Below are 17,413 nucleotides of genomic sequence, written 5' to 3'. Positions count from 1 at the left end.
AAAATAAGTTGTTTAGTGCAAATATGTACAGGGTACTCCTTACTTACATATGCATGTAAGTGTGCCACATAGCTGCGAGAACCCGTAGCTTGATGATACTTGACTTTACGGCGATTCTGCTTGTTCTTTTCACTTGATTCCTACAAGATAATGAACATGTCAGATGAGATCATAGGTTTAAAATGAGAAGATCCTTTGGAAACTAATTGAGAAAGAATATATGACAAGATACCTATTTATCTGAAAAACAGTAAGATGGTAATTTTTCAACTCCTGCAGAGTTGTCTACTCTTTTATGCCCCTATACAACTTCTATGAAATGTACATCTCAAATTGTCTGAATGCTCACCATGAACTGCCTTTCTATTGTTCTGTTCATGATTTTGTCCTTTAGAATATGTTATTCTATCCTTTGATGAATGGACTGATATTTAAGGGCATATTTGTAATCCTTTTTGTTTGCAGGATATATATGACCAACCCTTTTTTCCCAAGTACATTCTACTAATTGCTCCAATTTAGGAGCTTAGGGAATCTTTATGTTTGAAAATATTTATGTGTTGCACTGCTTTTCATTGAAGGGCCTAGGTATAGCAAGAAGGATTGATGAGATGATATGTTTAAAATGAGAAGATCCTTTGGAAACTAAATGAGAAAGAATATATGAGAAGATACCCATACCATGTTTTTTGGATCAGACCACTTTGCAACTAGTGCCTTCTACTGTTCATCAGTCATGCATGCAACTGGAGAAGTTGTCCTAATCTCATTTGCAGGTACACCATTGAAGTATTTATTCTTGAGCCGATAACGCATTTGTCGCACCCTAGAGCGCAGCATATCGGTGCAAGCTTCCTCTGTTGGCTTGTCGTCAGGGTTAATGGCCAAGCGCCCCTAGTCATATGACAATTCCATATTTAGTTAGTCAATTCAGGTTAAACAGATATACATGTTAACCATAGAAACAGTAATGCACTTACAGAGAGCTTTCCCACAAAGTTTTTGTAATATTGATCGTCTCTCTTGTATTCTTTCCAATGAGGTAGGACAGGAACCTTATCCCGAATGATGACACCAGCCTCAAATGCAAACTTGGCTGCTTGAACAGGTTCATGAGGCCTTCTTTTGCCTTCAGCAACAGCTATGGGCATTCTCCTTCCCATAGCTTTTGTCATCCTGTCCAGCTATGGTCCCTTGGTGGGTGGCCCGGGTCTCCTTGGGGCTCGCTATGTAGGAGCTACAAAATAGAATTTGCATTAAAATGATTTAGTTTCATGCAGATAAGCAAAACAAATGACATATTTGAATGACAAAGAAACTATAACTTGCCTTCAGTGTCTTCCTCTCCAGCTACATTGTCTTCATCAGCACTTGTACTGTCTTGAGCACCAGCTCCACTAACTTCCTCTGCAGCTGTATTGTCCTGACCACCAGCTCCATTGCCTTCCTCTACATCCGTATAAGACCTTTGTGGTGGTATTTCATCATGACCATCTGTAGGATCCTCTACATTCTAGCCATCTCTCGCTGAAGGTTGAAGCCTTTTTGATGATCTTGTTTGGGATTCAGGAGTTTGCACCTGTGATCCTTGAGATGCCCTCACTCTCTTACTAGCCCTAACTCCTAGAGCCATGGTGGGACCTATCTTCTTCTTCTTTGAAGCTAGGACTTTCCAACTATACCCTGCAGGATACTGTGGAAAAAAATCAAGTAAGTCATGTGCATTAATAAGTAAGACCATATATTAAAGAATAGGTATGTAAGAAACAAGATGCATCTAAAAGCAAGGGCATATATTAAAGAACAGATTAAAACATTCAAATGCAATATAAATATTCCCCATCTAGTACTTTGAAGATAGAAGAAGCACCTTAGTTGCCAGGGGTTGTAGCTGCACATCAGATTCAGTGTCATCATCATCACTATCTCCTTGATCATCATCTTCAAGGAGATATTCCGATGAATTTGAATCTTCACTATTTGTTTTCTTGTTTGCTGATTTTCCCCCTTCTTTGATGCAGATTGTGATACAGAGTTATTAAATTCAGTAGATAGATTTATTAGGCTGAGTTCTTGCATCTTCTTTAAATTGTTCGCCACGCGTGTATCCCGGCGTCTCTCATAATCAGTTTTAGGAGGTTCTTACAAAAACAAGCAAATTGTGTCTATTAGAAAATAAAAAGGAGTGAACTAAGTACTAGAGGTAGTAATACTAGATGCTAGATAGATAAGAGGTAGGAGCTAGTAGTGCCTGCTGAAGAGCTAAGGGATAAGAGGTGATAGGTTATAGGCAACAAGTAATAGGTCAGAGGTAAGAGGTACAACTTTTTTTGTACTGAAGCACAAATACTCTAAATTATCTGAACATTTTGAAGATAGCTTGTACTAAACTACTCTTTTCCTATCAACACACATGCATGCACTCTGCTACATCCAAATCCAGATCATTAAAATGGTCAAACAGACCATGCCAAAATCTATTTGAAGTCAAGAGTCACAGCTACTTTCAGAATTGTACTACAATTGCTTTCAGAAAACATCACTGTTGCTTCTATTTCAGACAAATACAAGTGCAAAATAGATTATAGATCCAAGATTCAGAATACAATTTGACTGAATGGTTAGCAAACCCTAACTAGATACCAGGGCAATAGAATTGTACAACAGAATTCATCAATATAGAAGAGATTTGCTTACCTTGTTCTTGTTCTGCAGGTCGCTTCCTACCTTGCCCCCTTGTTGCCACCATTGCGGTTATGGCTAGGTTGCGGATGTAGACCAGGTGCTCGTCATCGGTAGTCGTCAAAGGGGAAGCAACCCTGGTGCGGTGAACCCTAGTCGACGGGGAAGCAGATCCAGTGCGGCGATGACCCACAATCCGACAGTGGTTAGGGTTAGGTTGAGGCGAGAAAGAGGTGGATGGGGCGAGATAGGTGCATGGGGCGATGAGAGAGAGGGGAATGCGGCGATTGATGTCGGCGAGGACGCAGCTCGTGGGTTGGGACGCAGCTCGTCGATGGCGGTTGTGTCCCGGTGGTGGTGGATAGGGTTGGAGAAATGGGGGGAAGAGAGAACGAGTGGCCGAGGAGGTGACGAGTGTGGGAAATGAGTAAATATACCGGTGTTTTTGGTGGAATTTTTTGACGAGGGAAATTGTTTTGGCGCCTTGAGGCGCGAGAGGTTGCGGTCTTTTTTTGGCATTGCAGGATCTGTTTATCAAAGACTGTGCTCGAGAACTAATGAAACCACTTGAGTAGCGCAATGGTATGGCCCTTTGAGTTTGATCCCGAGCTCCCGGGTTCGAACCCGATGATAGCCAAATTTTTTGGGTTTTTTCAATTTTTGAGTTTTGTCAACATTTATTGTGTTTATTCCTTTTTTTATTTCTCCATGTTCTTTTTTGCTAGATTTTTAATTAGTACAATATAGCTTAATGATTTACCTTATTTTAGTGTATGATCATGACATAAAAATTTCTAAAAATTTGGATGGACACCTTATTTTAGTGTATGATCATGACATAAAAATTTCAAAAGGATTTTGACAAAGTGGTATTATACATCTGTAAAGAACTTCAGTCCAGATATATGGAATCTCTATCGTACTTGCTCATAGTCTAAAATGACTAATAATACGTGACAGAGGGAGTATGCCGTTGTGAGGATGTGCATGACCACATTCTTAGAATCAATTGAAACTTTGTTGTCATCATTATACTCCAAAATGAGGTGTCCATGTAAGTTTTAAGATTTTTCTACCTAGCTTAAGGTATGGTTACCGGAAGAAACCCTGAACTCAGAAAGATATGCTAACTAGGTTATTAGAAATAAGCAAGGACACATTGGGTCTATCTATGCTTCATTCTTCTGAAGGTGGGAGAAAAGATCAAACTCTCAAGTACGGTTCTAGGGAAAGGAACTGCATATTCCGGTCTTTCTCTAAAATAGCTATCTTTGAATTCCTACTTGTAAACAAACTAAACTAATAAATATGCCTAGCTAGCATCCGCCAATGCTTTTTACTATCCCGCGACAACAAAAACTTAGTCCCTTGCCACGCTCGCTTAAATGTGTCTTTCTTTGATAAATAAATACCAAAAGCAGAGCCTTTCTTCCCTTCCTCGACATAGTGGATTGCTTTTTTGCCAGGAAATGAGTTCCTAGACTTTGGGCTTGCATCCTTTTCTCTACTTCCTATATTGAAAGAGTGGACTACAGAGGCTGAGCGATCGATCAAATAGGATAGGAACCTAGCTGTCAATTTCCTTGAGTAGAAAGGAAAAGAATTTGCCTAAAATGCTTGTTGGGGTAGGTCAAAGAGTATAGGTTTCACCCGGCATAAGATAGAAATCCTAGTCTCGATAAAGCGTGTACCAAAGAGTTTAAAGGGAAAGAAGCAAGGGTAAGGGGCTTTGATGAAAAATAGGTGGTGGCTAAAGACTTCCGCGATCCTTCACTTCCTTAGGGGACAGACTTTGTTTAATAAAATAAATAGGGAGAAGAGACAATAACTAGCTGACTTAGCGTCACCGATCATAGTTCTATATTCACTAAGTGAATGAAATGCTGATTGCTTGCTTGCAGCACTAGCCGCCCAACTATTATACCTTGATTGGGGAGAGCAAGGCTTTGTGCCCAAAACAAACAACCTAGCTTGCACTAGCTGATAGAAATAAGGCTCCTTTCTATCTTGACTAATAAGATAGTGTCATATTATTGCTAATATTTAGAAAATCACAGAACGTAATATCTAATAAAAAATGTTGCAAAAAAATTTGGCTACCACAGGGTTCAAACCCGGGAGCTCGATGTCAAACTCAAAGGGCCAGACCATTGTGCTATTCAAGTGGGTTCATTAGTACTCGAGCGCAGTCCCTTTTCAGCCGCGTCAATCCGGCCTCGCTGCCCCTAGGATTCTGCGTTGTCGATGTAGATCGGACGGCCGAGCAAGCGCTTTGGAGGATAAAAAACAGCGATGCGGCGCCGGCTCCCAAAACCCTAGCTCACTTCTCTTTGCCCTTTCTCTCTCAGTCCAGCGAGCGACAGAGCGCAGCCGAGAGCTCACAGCAGATGTGACGCGGTGATGGCGGCTCCACCGTGGCACCCCTCGCCGGCGCACGCGTGCGGCCGGAGCTGCACGCGGCACCATCGAGCGGCACCACGGTGGTGCCCTTTGGCCCGAGCCTGAGGTGGAGATCTAGGTGGGCGCTGAAGCTTGAGGGCTGGCACCTCGGGAGATCCAGGCGGCCGACGGCGGCGGCGACTCGGAGGGCTGCTTGCGGTTGCATCTCGGGCTCGGTCTCGGAGGACTCCAATCGGCCACTTGGCCTATACAGGTACCCTCACGGCCTCACCCTCACCCTCACCGTCTATTGCGCCCACCACAGCGCACAAAGGCGCCATAGGACGCCAAATTTTGACAGAGTATTTTTCACTGGTTGTATGCAGTTCTGCTTGAAAGTGGATACAATTTCAATAGAATTTGGACATATAGGTTCACACAATAGATAGGTAGCACTTAAGTTACAGTAACATAGGTCCAGATAACATGATAGGCCGAGATAACATGTCCAGATTACATGTTTAGATTACAGGTTCAGATAACATGTCCAGGGAAAACAAAATAGTAGTGCAGTCTAGGGACATGTCAGTGGTCCATACTAGAAATCATCATCTTCATCATCTAGGGACATGTAATCATTGTTATCATTGCCACCATCACTACAGTAAGTATTGTCTCATCTTCCTCCTCATCCTCACTATCTTCACGAATAATAGGTTGCTTCTTGCTATTTATAAGGTCTTGTAAATTTCCTTCAATTATACTGCCTTCTCAACCTTGAATATTGTGCGTAATCTCATTATCAGCCCTTGCTTGCACTACATGTTCAGTATCAGAACAATAATCATCCTGATGCACATCATGACTTGCCTCATCTTTTTCAGCGACATCATAAATATTCCTATGTGCACAACACGCCAATCTTTACCTAAAGATGTGTCTTGTAGGTAAAATATCTTTTTCGATTGAGTTGCTAAGATGAAAGGATCAGTCTTGTACCATAATGACTGCACATTGATGGATTTGAAATGTCCATCATCTCGAAGGCCTATCGTCTTGCCTTCTTGCTTGAACCAATCGCATCAAAATAGAACCACCGTCCGACAGACTTGAAGATTTGAGTTATATTGCATCTCAATTACCTCTTTAAGGACTCCATAAAAATCTATGTTGTTCCCATCATGTGAACCTTCAGTCATTACACCACTATTTTGTGTCAAAAGGAAATTCTCACGATCCACGGTGCTATACCGTACTCCATTAACCTTGCAAGCTGCACAAGTCTTAACTCGCAGATCTGGGCCACATGACAGTGCCCACAATCCTTCGCTAACCGATTCTGGATTCTCCTTGCGTTTGTTCTCAATCTGTTGCAACAAAAGTACTCAGTTAACCAATTACATATGGATACTAATGCATTTACTAAACCTAGAAACACAATGTGTAGTGACTTACATGGCACCTAAACCACTTTGCAAATCCTTTTATCAACATCAAGTGCACCTTGCTACTCAAGATCGTCCCTGTACAAGCTGTAGGGCAAAGTTAAGTCATAAAAATAATTTGAAAAATTAGAAATAAAACAAAAACTAATCCCCAAAACATCTAATAGATACTTACTCTAAATATTCCTCAGCTTCTTCACAATTATTTAGCACATACCAAACTAACTTATTGAGGTCAACATCATCAATGTACTGGCTCCTATTAGATCCAACAAGAGTAACACCATGCTTAAAAACAGAGATGTCATCAGGCAATGGCATCTCTCCATCACTACCATCATCATGGTTAAATCTATTGTCAATATCCTCCATATACCTAGAACAAAAAGTCAAGGTGTCACTTGCCATATATGCCTCAGCAATTGATCCTTCTAGCCTAGCCCTGTTCCTTACAAAATTCTTTAAAGTGCCTAGCCGCCTTTCTATTTGGGTACATCCATCCGTACTGAACAGGTCCTCTTAGCAGTGCCTCATCAGGAAGATGGACAGCCAAGTGCACCATGACATCAAAGAAGGCAGGTGGAAAGATTTTCTCAAGCTTGCATAGGATCAATGGAATTTCTTCTTTTAGCCGTTTGACAACATCAATCCTCAGATTTCTACTGCATAGTTCCCTGAAGAAGGTCCCGAGCTCTGCAACTGCTTCATATACATCCTTCCTCACCAGTCCTCTTAGGCCAACATGTATGATTCTTTGCAGGAGTATGTGGCAAGAATGTGTTTTCAGCTTTCCCTGCACCTTCGAACCATCTTCACTTATGTATCTTGCTAGGTTAGCCGCATATCCATCAGGAAACTTGATACCTTTGAGAAACTTGCAGAACTTGATTTTTTGATCCTTCCCCAAGACATACGGAGTAGGTGGAGCAGTGACTGAGTTGCCATGCTGCTATAAGTGCAATTCAGGTCTTATGCCCATATCATGCAAATCTAGCCTAGCATTGGTTGTGTCCTTGGTCTTGCCCTGCACATTGAGTATTGTGCCAAGAATGTTTTCACATATGTTTTTCTCTATGTGCATCACATCGAGATTATGTGGAAGCTTCAAATGTTTCCAATATGGCAATCTCCACAACCCAACTTTGCGGCTATAAATCCTTGGACCCTCGTTGCGCTTCCTTTTATTTCCAATAATTTTAGGATGCTTCCCTGGCCTGACATCTTTCACCTTCTCTAGCTCCTCTAGGACCTCCTCCAAAGTGAACTTGCCTGGCTGATCTTTGTTTTCACGCTTACCATCGAAAGCCAAGCTTCTCCACCATGCATGTGTCCTTGGAAGGTAACGACGATGTCTAATGTAACATATTTTACTCCTTATTGCCTGAGACAATGGATCCTTGTCGCAATGAATACATGCATAATACCCTTTTGTTGTTCGCCCTGATAACGTGCTCAATGCTGGAAAATCATGTATACACCATAGCATGACATCATGAAGGTTAAACTTCCGACCAGTACATGCATCATAGGTACTGACACCCTTCCATAGATCGAGCAGTTCTTCAATTAGGGGCTCAAGGAACAAATCAAAATCCTTTCCTAGAGATTTTGGACCTAGGATGAGTAAAGACATAAAGCAGTTTGCTGGATTCACGCATTCTCATGGTGGGAGATTTAGTGGTGTTAGAAGCACTGGCCACATACTGTACTGCGTACTCATGTTGCCAAATGGATTGAATCCATCGGTAGCTAAGGCAAGCCTCAGGTTCCTCAAATCATCTACAAAGGTTGGTTCCCTCGTGTCAAACTCCTTCCATGCTTCTCCATCAGCTGGATGGCTCATTACATTGTCGACTGGCGTCCTCATTTTCTTGTGCCATTGTGTTTCCTCAGAAGTGCGCTTTGAAGCAAAAATTCTTTTCAACCTTGGCAAAAGTGGAAAATGTCTCAATACCTTATGTGGAACCCGCTTGTTCCCAGTTTCATCTTGCCATCTAGACGCCTTGCATACTGGGCACACATTCTCTTTATAATACCTCTTTCGAAACAACACACAATTGTTCTTGCACACATGGATGTTTTCAAAACCAAGGCCTAGTTCTCCAAGATATTTCTTGGCCTCATCATATGATTTTGGCAACTCACTCTGAGGGTATCCTGATGACAACAACTTCAGCATTGTGGAAAATGTTGTATTGCTAATTCGATAACGAGACTTGATATACAACATCCTCACCAGAAAAGAGAATTTTGAATGGCTAGATCCCGGGCTAAGTGACTTCTTCGCATCTTCAAGGACTCTTGCAAACCTTGGTTGTTCTCCATCAGCCTCTGCCGCAACATACAGATCTCCTATCATCTCTAGTACTCCGTGATCCTCATCATAATCATCATTGGCCACATCCACATGTATCCCAAAGTCATGATCACTTCCTTCGACCTCCTGCTCCAAATTTTCAACTACTACAGTATCTGCCGACTCCCCATGATGAATCCACCTGGTGTATGCAGCTGACATTCCATAAATGTGTATATGGTCATTTACATCATCCTGAGGCCGTAAACTTTGATTAAGACATTTGCTGCATGGACAAAGTATGTGGCTGTCTTTGGGGTATCTTTCACTAACAAATTTCATGAACTCTTCAACTCCTTTCACATATGCAGGTGTGAATTGTGTCCCATAAATCCAGCTTCTATCCATCTATTTTGAGAGTAAAATAAACCTTGTGCTCAGTCCTAAAATTAGAGTAAACTCAACAAAATTTAAAAACACATCCAACACATGCATATATATAAAGAAATTCAAAAACAAATCAAACCTTGTACTGCTCTGTCCCACGCGCCGGCGCTGCTCTGTCCCACGATCGCCGGCGCTCCTCTGTCCCACGCAAACCGCCGCTGCCCTGTCCCACGCAAGTCGTCGCTGCTCTCCTCGCCCCACGATCGCCGACGCTGCTCTGACCGCCCCACGATCGCCGACGCTGGTGCACTGACCCACGCGCGCCGCTGCTGCTCTGTCCCACGAGCGCTATATATATAGTTTGCTGTGATTGTGAATGAATTGAAAAAAATACGAATGATTACTATTTACCTTTAGGGCCTCAGCGCCTCGCCTCGCCTGGGTCTAGGTGCCTCGCCGCCGTCAGGTCAGTTCATCACGCTCAACGCGATACGTGGCCGATAGGGCATCAGGGCGATGGGAGACGTCGAGTCGAGACTTGGGATCGCAGCAATCTAGGAGACAAAACGACGTCCATCCAGCGGACAGGAAATCATTTTCTATTGGGCTAATAGGCTTGCTAATGGGTGATGTTGCTATTGGGCCAAGGCTTCTGTGCTTACTGCTTAGCTATACGTTTACAAATAGAAAAACATGCATGCCTTTATCACAAAACGGCGAGTGCTCCAATGGTAACGCACCAACATGTCTAACAACAGGTCGCGGGTTCGAATCTCCCTGCGTGTGCTATTTTTTGGCAAAAAAAAAGGGAGGCGGAAGGATGCATGATTAGCTGGACCGTGTGGGCCACGCTGCCCCACTTGTTCGCCGCCACGTCCTCAGGCTAAGACCCGCTGGTGGGACCGCATCGCCACGTCTTCGAGGTTGGGACCCAATGCTGGGACCACATCACCACGTCCTCGAGGTGGGACCTACTGGTGGGACCACGGCGCCACGTCCTCGAGGTGGTACACGAGCCAAACGATCTATGACGATTTAGTTTTGTTGTTTTATGACGATTCTTTTGTTTTCGTCATTATTCTTCGTGCCAAAGCTCCGTCACTTGTTACTTATGACGAAGCTAGAAATTTCGTCATAGAAAGCGCTTGTTCTGTGACGAAATTTGTAAGCGTCATGACTGAATCGTCATTGATGAACACATTTCTAGTAGTGATTGCTACCCCATTCATTTAAGTGGTAACGAACACCACGAAACGGAGGCATGAATCCGGGCTTTGCTCCATATCCGGCATCAACTAGGTAGAATTTTCCTAGGAAATACCAAACTGTAATTAAATTATTTTGAATATATTATCCGTAAGTGTAGTAACAACTAAAATAGTGTTATTACCTTCTGGGACTCGAAGACCATTCACTGGCTCTAAAGCACCTGATAATACCACAGCATCATGTGCTGTCCCCTCCCACCCGGCTAGCACATATGTGAATCTTAAATCAAAATCTACAGCTACCATCATATTTTGGGTTGCAAACGATTTCCGACCACGAAAGGCAGCCTCCATAGACTTACTAACAGATGCACGCACATGTGTCCCATCAATTGCTCCAATACAATCCTATATGGTCAATATATTTCAAAAAAAAATAGTAACCTTACAATGTGTACGACACGTGTGTGGGCGACATAGTTTGTCGTACCTTAAAATATGGATCCCATCTTGGGTTCCCTGCAATTTTGGCCGGGGTATCAAGGAAGGTGGTCGAATAAGCTCATTGCTTAGCTCGCCGATGGCACGTAGGACTAGGTTGAAATATCTACTAATTGTTTCACCCGACCTGATGAAATTAGTCCCAACTAGCCTATTCCTTAGGTTGTGTCCAATTGTATTCAAGAACATGGCTACTTGCTCCTCAATACAGACATGGATAGTGTCATAGAGCAAAGAGCGTTCGCGTAAAACTTGACACAACTGAAAGAAAGAACCTCTCTTAAACCTTATCATTTTGATGCATGTTGTATCGTCCTTGTAAATTCTTGTGTTTAGATAGTCAATCCTATTTTTATCCCGTTCTTCCATTGGAGCATACGTAATTAGCTGCCTTTTTTCTTCTTCTTAATCTTCTCTGAATAAACAAAACCACCATACAAGCCGCTAGATATGTAGCAGCACTGATGAGCATTTTTTTTCTTCCGTCTAACCTGCCTGGCCACCATCTACAGTCAATAGAAAGCAAACATTATAATAGTTTGGATTTGACAAAGAGAATATAATCGATTTGCACTCGCATATTATGAATAAGCAAGTTGCAAAGATAGTACAATACTACAGAACTGTTGTTTCATATTAGTAAAGAGAATATGATGCCGCATAGTTCAAAATTGAACGAATTAACATCATGAATGCCCTGTTTTGTCTACTTCCAGGAAATAATTTTTTAATTCTCAAGTGCCGCATACCCCATATCAGGAACAAGGTGAGGATAACTCATCTGTAGGCCGCGTTTAGGTGCCCGAAGTTGGCGCCCCCGGAATCAATGTAGCACGATGCAGTACACTGTAGCATTTCGTTTGTATTTGGTAATAATTGTCCAATCGTTGACTAATTAGACTCAAAACGTTCGTCTCGCAAAGTACAACCAAACTGTACAATTAGTTTTTGATTTCGCCAATATTTAGTACTCCATACATGTACCGCAAGTTTGATATGACGGAGAATCTTCTTTTTGTATAGTGCCAAAGTTTGGATTTTGGAGTAACTAAACAAGGGCGTAGTAATGAAAAAGCAAGTAGAGAAACCGGAAAGCAGTAATCCATCAAATCAACCATAGTAACTTCAAAATGCCTAGTAGAACTACAGCATCCGGTTTTAAGAACAAAACTAGATACACAACATATGTGAGCCTAGAAAATCAAATCTCACGTATAGCCATAAATAAGGGTAATATCAAAAGATAATATTTATTACATAACGTATCAGTAAAAGGAATACAGCCTCAGAGTATATACAGTGGAAAGACATCTCCGATCTTCAGGTGAAGGCTCAAAATCCACAGGAACAACTGACTGATTGATCACAAGCCTAACTCCTCCAGACTCTGACAATCTGGTACCCATCCGGGATTTTTATTCAAATAGAAAAAAATAAAGCAAACATAAGCAATGTTTTCCTAAACGGTAAATGGTCTTTACACGGCCACCCTTCGTTTAGCGTTTAGCCTGTTTACACGGTGTTTAAACGAAGTTAAACGGTCTAAACGGTTTTATACTTTTTAAAAAATATATATATATAATTATATATGTGCATGTAAAAAAATCAAGTATTCTAGCATTTATACATATTTATCCAAGTAAAAATTAATTATTTTGGTATGTATATATATTTATGTATGTGAAAAGAACCAAATATAGATATTTATGCATGTAACATATCAAGTATACACATTTATATTAAGTATACAAATTTATCCATACAAAACTGAACTAGATTTACCTCGTGTTCGCCTAAACAACCGTTTAAACAACTGTTTAGCGCGTTTAATGTTGTTTATCTCCGTTCCATTTAGACCGTTTAGACCGTTTTTTCCGTTTTTTGACCGTTTAAACGGTCAACCGTTTAATTTCCGTTTACCCCCTAAACAAATCAGTTTACCACCGTTTACCATTTATTGGCCGTTTAAACAGCAGTTTAGGCCGTTTAGGCGAACACTGAACGTAAGTACATATCGTATTCAACAATTATGTTATGGGGTTCATGAGGCTCAAAAGGTTTGACATGGGTTTACTGCGATTAGCTTTTAGTGAGTCATACTTTTAAGCAATTGAGTAACAACAAGTTCAGCATAAGTCCCAAATAACCTCGTGGTCATGTAAACAAGAATAATGTATAGCATAAATAGTAATCTTTAGTGAGCATCTCCATCAACGTTATCATCAGTGTTCATCAACTATTCAGTAAGGAGTCTAGGCCACTCGTAACCGTGAGCACGGCTGTTATAACAGTTTTACACTCTGCAGAGGTCGTATATCTTTACCCATAAGTCGTGATCCCCATATACCATCACCTCTACCAAGAAAGTGGGGCAGCATACACTACGAGACTGTTCACAGATTCTACTAATAGATAGCAACCCGCTAGGTTTTCCCATCAATAAGCATGAGCTTCCTCCAAGGAGTGACTAATAAAAGACCAAGAAATCAAAGTGCACTCAACTTGGCAGACCAAGATCATACAAGTCGGAGCCCCTCTTGCGCCCTTACGGGTAGCTGCCACAAACTAGTAAAAGTCTAATACTGAGTCAAGCCAAAGCCATGTAACTTGTGGTTGCACAATAAGTCTCGGGTGATCGCTTAAAGATAAGTCCTTAAGGAGAGAAATCTAGAGCATCACAAAAACAACCCAATGCTCTAGCCCTCTGATTCCATGTTGCTAAAAAGCATCTTTTAAACATTTATTGCATATACCATTAATCAAGTTATAAAGTCATGGTTATTTATCTTGAACACTAGCATAATACTACCCAATGCAAAACACCCATGGTGTCAAGGTACAAGATATCAAATAGCTAGGATATCCTTAGTGGCAACAAGGTAGATACATGCAATATGAATTAAATGATTAAAGGTGAATAGGACAACAAGGATGATCCTATGCTACAATTGCCTTAAAACTCAGATCCTTCTTCTAGTCCAAACCTTCAATGAATTCCTTCTGGATTCACCATGTATAGCTCACCGACTAGACATGATCATAGAACACCACACAAGCATCCATGCAATCATACACGAAGCAAATAATAGAATTAAATTAGAACAATACAACAAACAATAAAAAGGTTTGAAAACTAATCTACGCATTGCTACGAGCACGCAGACGCGAAAAGCACGCTAATTGGAACTACGGTGTAAAAGAAACGACTACCGAAGGGTTTACTTTGAAAAGAAAACTATAGGCTTCATTTACTTTATATCTTAACTATATAAAAGCATGGATAAGATATTTCAGAGAAATATCTAAATTGACTTAAACCAAATTATATTTGATTTAGAAAACCAAGATAAAACTAATCTTATTTTATTTAGAAAAGATAGAAGTGGAAAACCTAAGTTGTTTTTAATTGGGAAACTAATTGCATATAGATTGATTCTAATTAACATTTTATTTGAAAGCACAAAATAAACAAAAAATGTGACTATCACATAGATTACGTCGTTACGAATCTAACGCAACTTGAATGGAACAAAACAGAGTTAAACGTAGAAGATATGATGAAAACAGTGTTGGTGGCAATTTTGTAAATAACCCGAACTAGATTACATTTTACAAATATGAAAACGTATGTTCAAATAGTGCTTTGGACTACGGGTTGGAATAAGAAAAAGTGCCGAGACTCTTTGGCAAAATCCCTAACCAAAGGGGTATTAGCCGATCTGAGCCGTTGGATCAAAGATGGACGGCTCTGATTAGATGGGAAGGGGAGAGAGTCACCGACGGCGAGCTGGGATGGCGACGCACGGCTGGAAAAATAGGGGACCTCATCGGCGTTTGGCTATTTGCCGATTTTAGGCATCATTGGCCAAAGCAAGAGCATAGGGAGAGATAGGGGAGCATGGCGAACTCGGAGTGGGGATAGGGAGAGACCGCAAGGGCACAGTGACGGCGCAAGGCTCGCCTGAGTGGCTTGGGAGCGACGGCGATGCTGCAGTGAGCTTGTGCAGGCGTAAAGGAGCGAGAGGGGAAGCATACAAGATACCGGCGGCTTTCTTACCTTCATGCATAGCTCGGGAACATGGTCGCGGCGGCAAAAGAGCAGCGACGATGGAGAATGCGACGGTGGCGCTTCTAGGGTTTTGGTGGCACGACGAGCTTAAGCGAGGGTGGCTGGGCGTGCTATGGTTGCAGGTAGGGGTGCGGCATGGCTCAGGGCTACCTTTTATGTGGCCAAGCTGTGTAGGGCGCACACCAATGACGCGGGGTGAATGCAGACTCATCGGATAGAGTCCGAACAGAGCACAACAGGAGTTAGGGGAAGGCGGCTGACACGCGGGGCCATGTTGTCAGCCAGAGAATGGGAGAGAAGGGATGCTGGGCCTCGGTGGGGATGTGGGCCGCATGAGCTAAGGGCAGAGGTGGGTCGCTGCGTTGGCTTGGGCCTACGGAGAGGAGAGCTGGAGCGGGCCACGGAAGAGGGGAGAGAAAGGCCTATGGGCCAAAATGGGGGAGGGGAGGTTTTCTCTTCTTTTTTTCTTTATCTTCCTTTATTTCTTTGATTTCAAAACTATTTCAAAAAAAGTTTGAATCCTTTTGAATTTTGGACAAATCCACTCATATCAATAAATCAAATGCATAGGCATATATGCTCAAACATGTTTCTACATCCTATGACAAATTTTAATTTAATGAAAAAAAATTATTTCCCTATGTTTTCATGAGCACAAAAATTCAAAATTATCTCAATTTACATCTATTTCAAAAGGAGCAAATTTTAGGGTGTTACAAGAACTTTGGATCTGAAAAGCATAGACCCCTTCACGAACTCTATTTCATCCAATCAGGCAATGACGACATGAACACCTAACCCTGGCAACTAGAGAGAGGGCTGACGAGGTGAAGAAAAATACCTGTGGAGATTGGAGGCGTCGCCATCCACTGGGAGAGGAGGACTCTATGGAGGCACTACCGGTAGAGGATGACCAAGCACCAGCAGCAGTAGTCCGTGCGGCCAGAGGCACACAAACTCTATGACTCACCGAGGAAAGCGAACGGGTGGGGGCGAGATGTGAACGAGAGAGTACGGGAGCTCGTCTTGGATGGTGTCAGTTGGTCCTTCTTGGTGCACAGGGTCATGCAATATCGATAAGGTATATTCCAAGCATCTGGATACTTTAGGCTTGTACGACCTATTTTTTACAATTTGGTCCTTTTTTGAAGAAAATTTGCGTTTGGCCCCCTAGGAGATGTAAACTCATCTTTGGAACCTGGGGTTCGGCACCAGGACTCATGGCTCTGAGGTAACACATATTGGCACCACAAATCTTGTCTCCAAGGTGCCTGGCCATGCACAGTAGGGCATCCTAGGTGGCGTTGACGTGGCCGGTACCTTAGAGCCACAGATCTTGGCTCTGAGCTCGGCACCAAGATCTGTGGCTCCAACCTCAGAGCCGTGGATTTCAGCTCTGAGTTTGGAGCCATGGATCCTGACGCTGAGCATGGATTCAAAAACCACAGCCAAGTTTCCTTTGCCGAGGCTACTTTGATTTCTTCCTCCTCTCTCTCGGGTTCTTCCTCTCCCTAACCCGCCTAATATCTTGAATCGATGAATTTGACCATGGATACTTAGATTTGATCCATACATCTTTGCGAGTAAGGTATCCCCTCTCCCCTTATCATTTTTACGCATTGATTTGGTATATATTATGTCTATTTTGCAACCCTAGATACGTTATTACCTAATGTTTGAAGTGATTTATTATTTTTTGTATTATGTAATGGTAGGATGCCAAGGCGTGCTAAAGCTAGTAAGCCAAGGTAATCTCTTATCATCGTGTTATATTATGTTTTCATTTATGCGCAATAAATGGAAAACCCTAGGTTTAGGGTTTAATGTTCATTGTTTTCGGTTCTTAGAACAAATTTGGTTCAATTGTAGTTATGGCCGGATGACTAGAAATGCCTTCGACCTATTGTCTCTGCCTAGTGGTGTTCCAGTGCCCATGTGCTGGTGCGGTGATCCTTGCAAGGTAGCCAAGTCTGATAAAGAGGACACATATAGGCAGAGGTATTGGATGTGTGCCAATTTTGCGTTTGAGCCTATATTTCATCAGCGCCGCATTAACAAGATGGTGAGAAATTGATGTTGTGTAATAATTATTTTATATCAAATGAAGTCTTGCATGATTTATTTGTTTTGTAATAATTGCATTTGTTGTAGACCCCTCCACCGCTCTATGATTTTGAGCAGTGGATCGACACTGAGATCAAGCCAGAAGACAAGGAGTGGATGCAAAAACTGTTATGGTGGGAGGCAAAGGATAAGGAGATGATGGAGAAGAGACGCAGAGAGGAGGCTCTAGAAAAGGAGCACAAGGAAGAGGAGAAAAGGAGGCGTGTTGCTGCATATAGGGAGAAGAGGGAGAGAAAGCTTAAGCGTGCTCTCTGAGCGAAGGCAGCGATGGAGGAGAATCCTGATGCCCAGAGGAAGGGAAAGTGGCCTCGTTGCACTCAGT

General features: G+C 42.1%; 1 protein-coding gene across 1 annotated transcript; it reads right to left on the bottom strand.

Annotated features, from left to right (window-relative positions):
• Nucleotides 1-5,819: 5,819 nt before the first annotated feature.
• Nucleotides 5,820-12,304, bottom strand: LOC136495889 (uncharacterized). Its single transcript, XM_066491686.1, has 11 exons — nt 12,197-12,304; nt 11,390-11,404; nt 10,580-10,805; nt 9,329-9,553; nt 8,211-9,158; nt 7,888-8,120; nt 7,001-7,455; nt 6,724-6,882; nt 6,517-6,523; nt 6,204-6,428; nt 5,820-5,879 (listed from the first exon to the last, which is right to left on the bottom strand). Exons 1-11 carry the CDS (start codon nt 12,302-12,304, stop codon nt 5,820-5,822), a joined length of 2,661 nt encoding a protein of 886 aa, XP_066347783.1.
• Between the last annotated feature and the right edge of the window lie 5,109 nt (nt 12,305-17,413).

This window comes from Miscanthus floridulus, chromosome 12 (assembly GCF_019320115.1).
Source record: "Miscanthus floridulus cultivar M001 chromosome 12, ASM1932011v1, whole genome shotgun sequence".
In the NCBI taxonomy this organism is placed as follows: Eukaryota; Viridiplantae; Streptophyta; class Magnoliopsida; order Poales; family Poaceae; genus Miscanthus; species Miscanthus floridulus.
This window is presented reverse-complemented; position numbering and strand designations above follow the sequence as displayed.

Coding starts and splice junctions, on each gene's coding strand:
- LOC136495889 (XM_066491686.1), bottom strand. CDS start 12,304: ATGGGTACCAGATTGTCAGAGTCTGGAGGAGTTAGGCTTGTGATCAAT. Junction 7,456..7,887: donor ACAAGGATCCATTGTCTCAG/GCAATAAGGAGT, acceptor TTGCACTTATAG/CAGCATGGCAACTCAGTCAC. Junction 6,883..7,000: donor CCTGTTCAGTACGGATGGAT/GTACCCAAATAG, acceptor TTTTTGTTCTAG/GTATATGGAGGATATTGACA.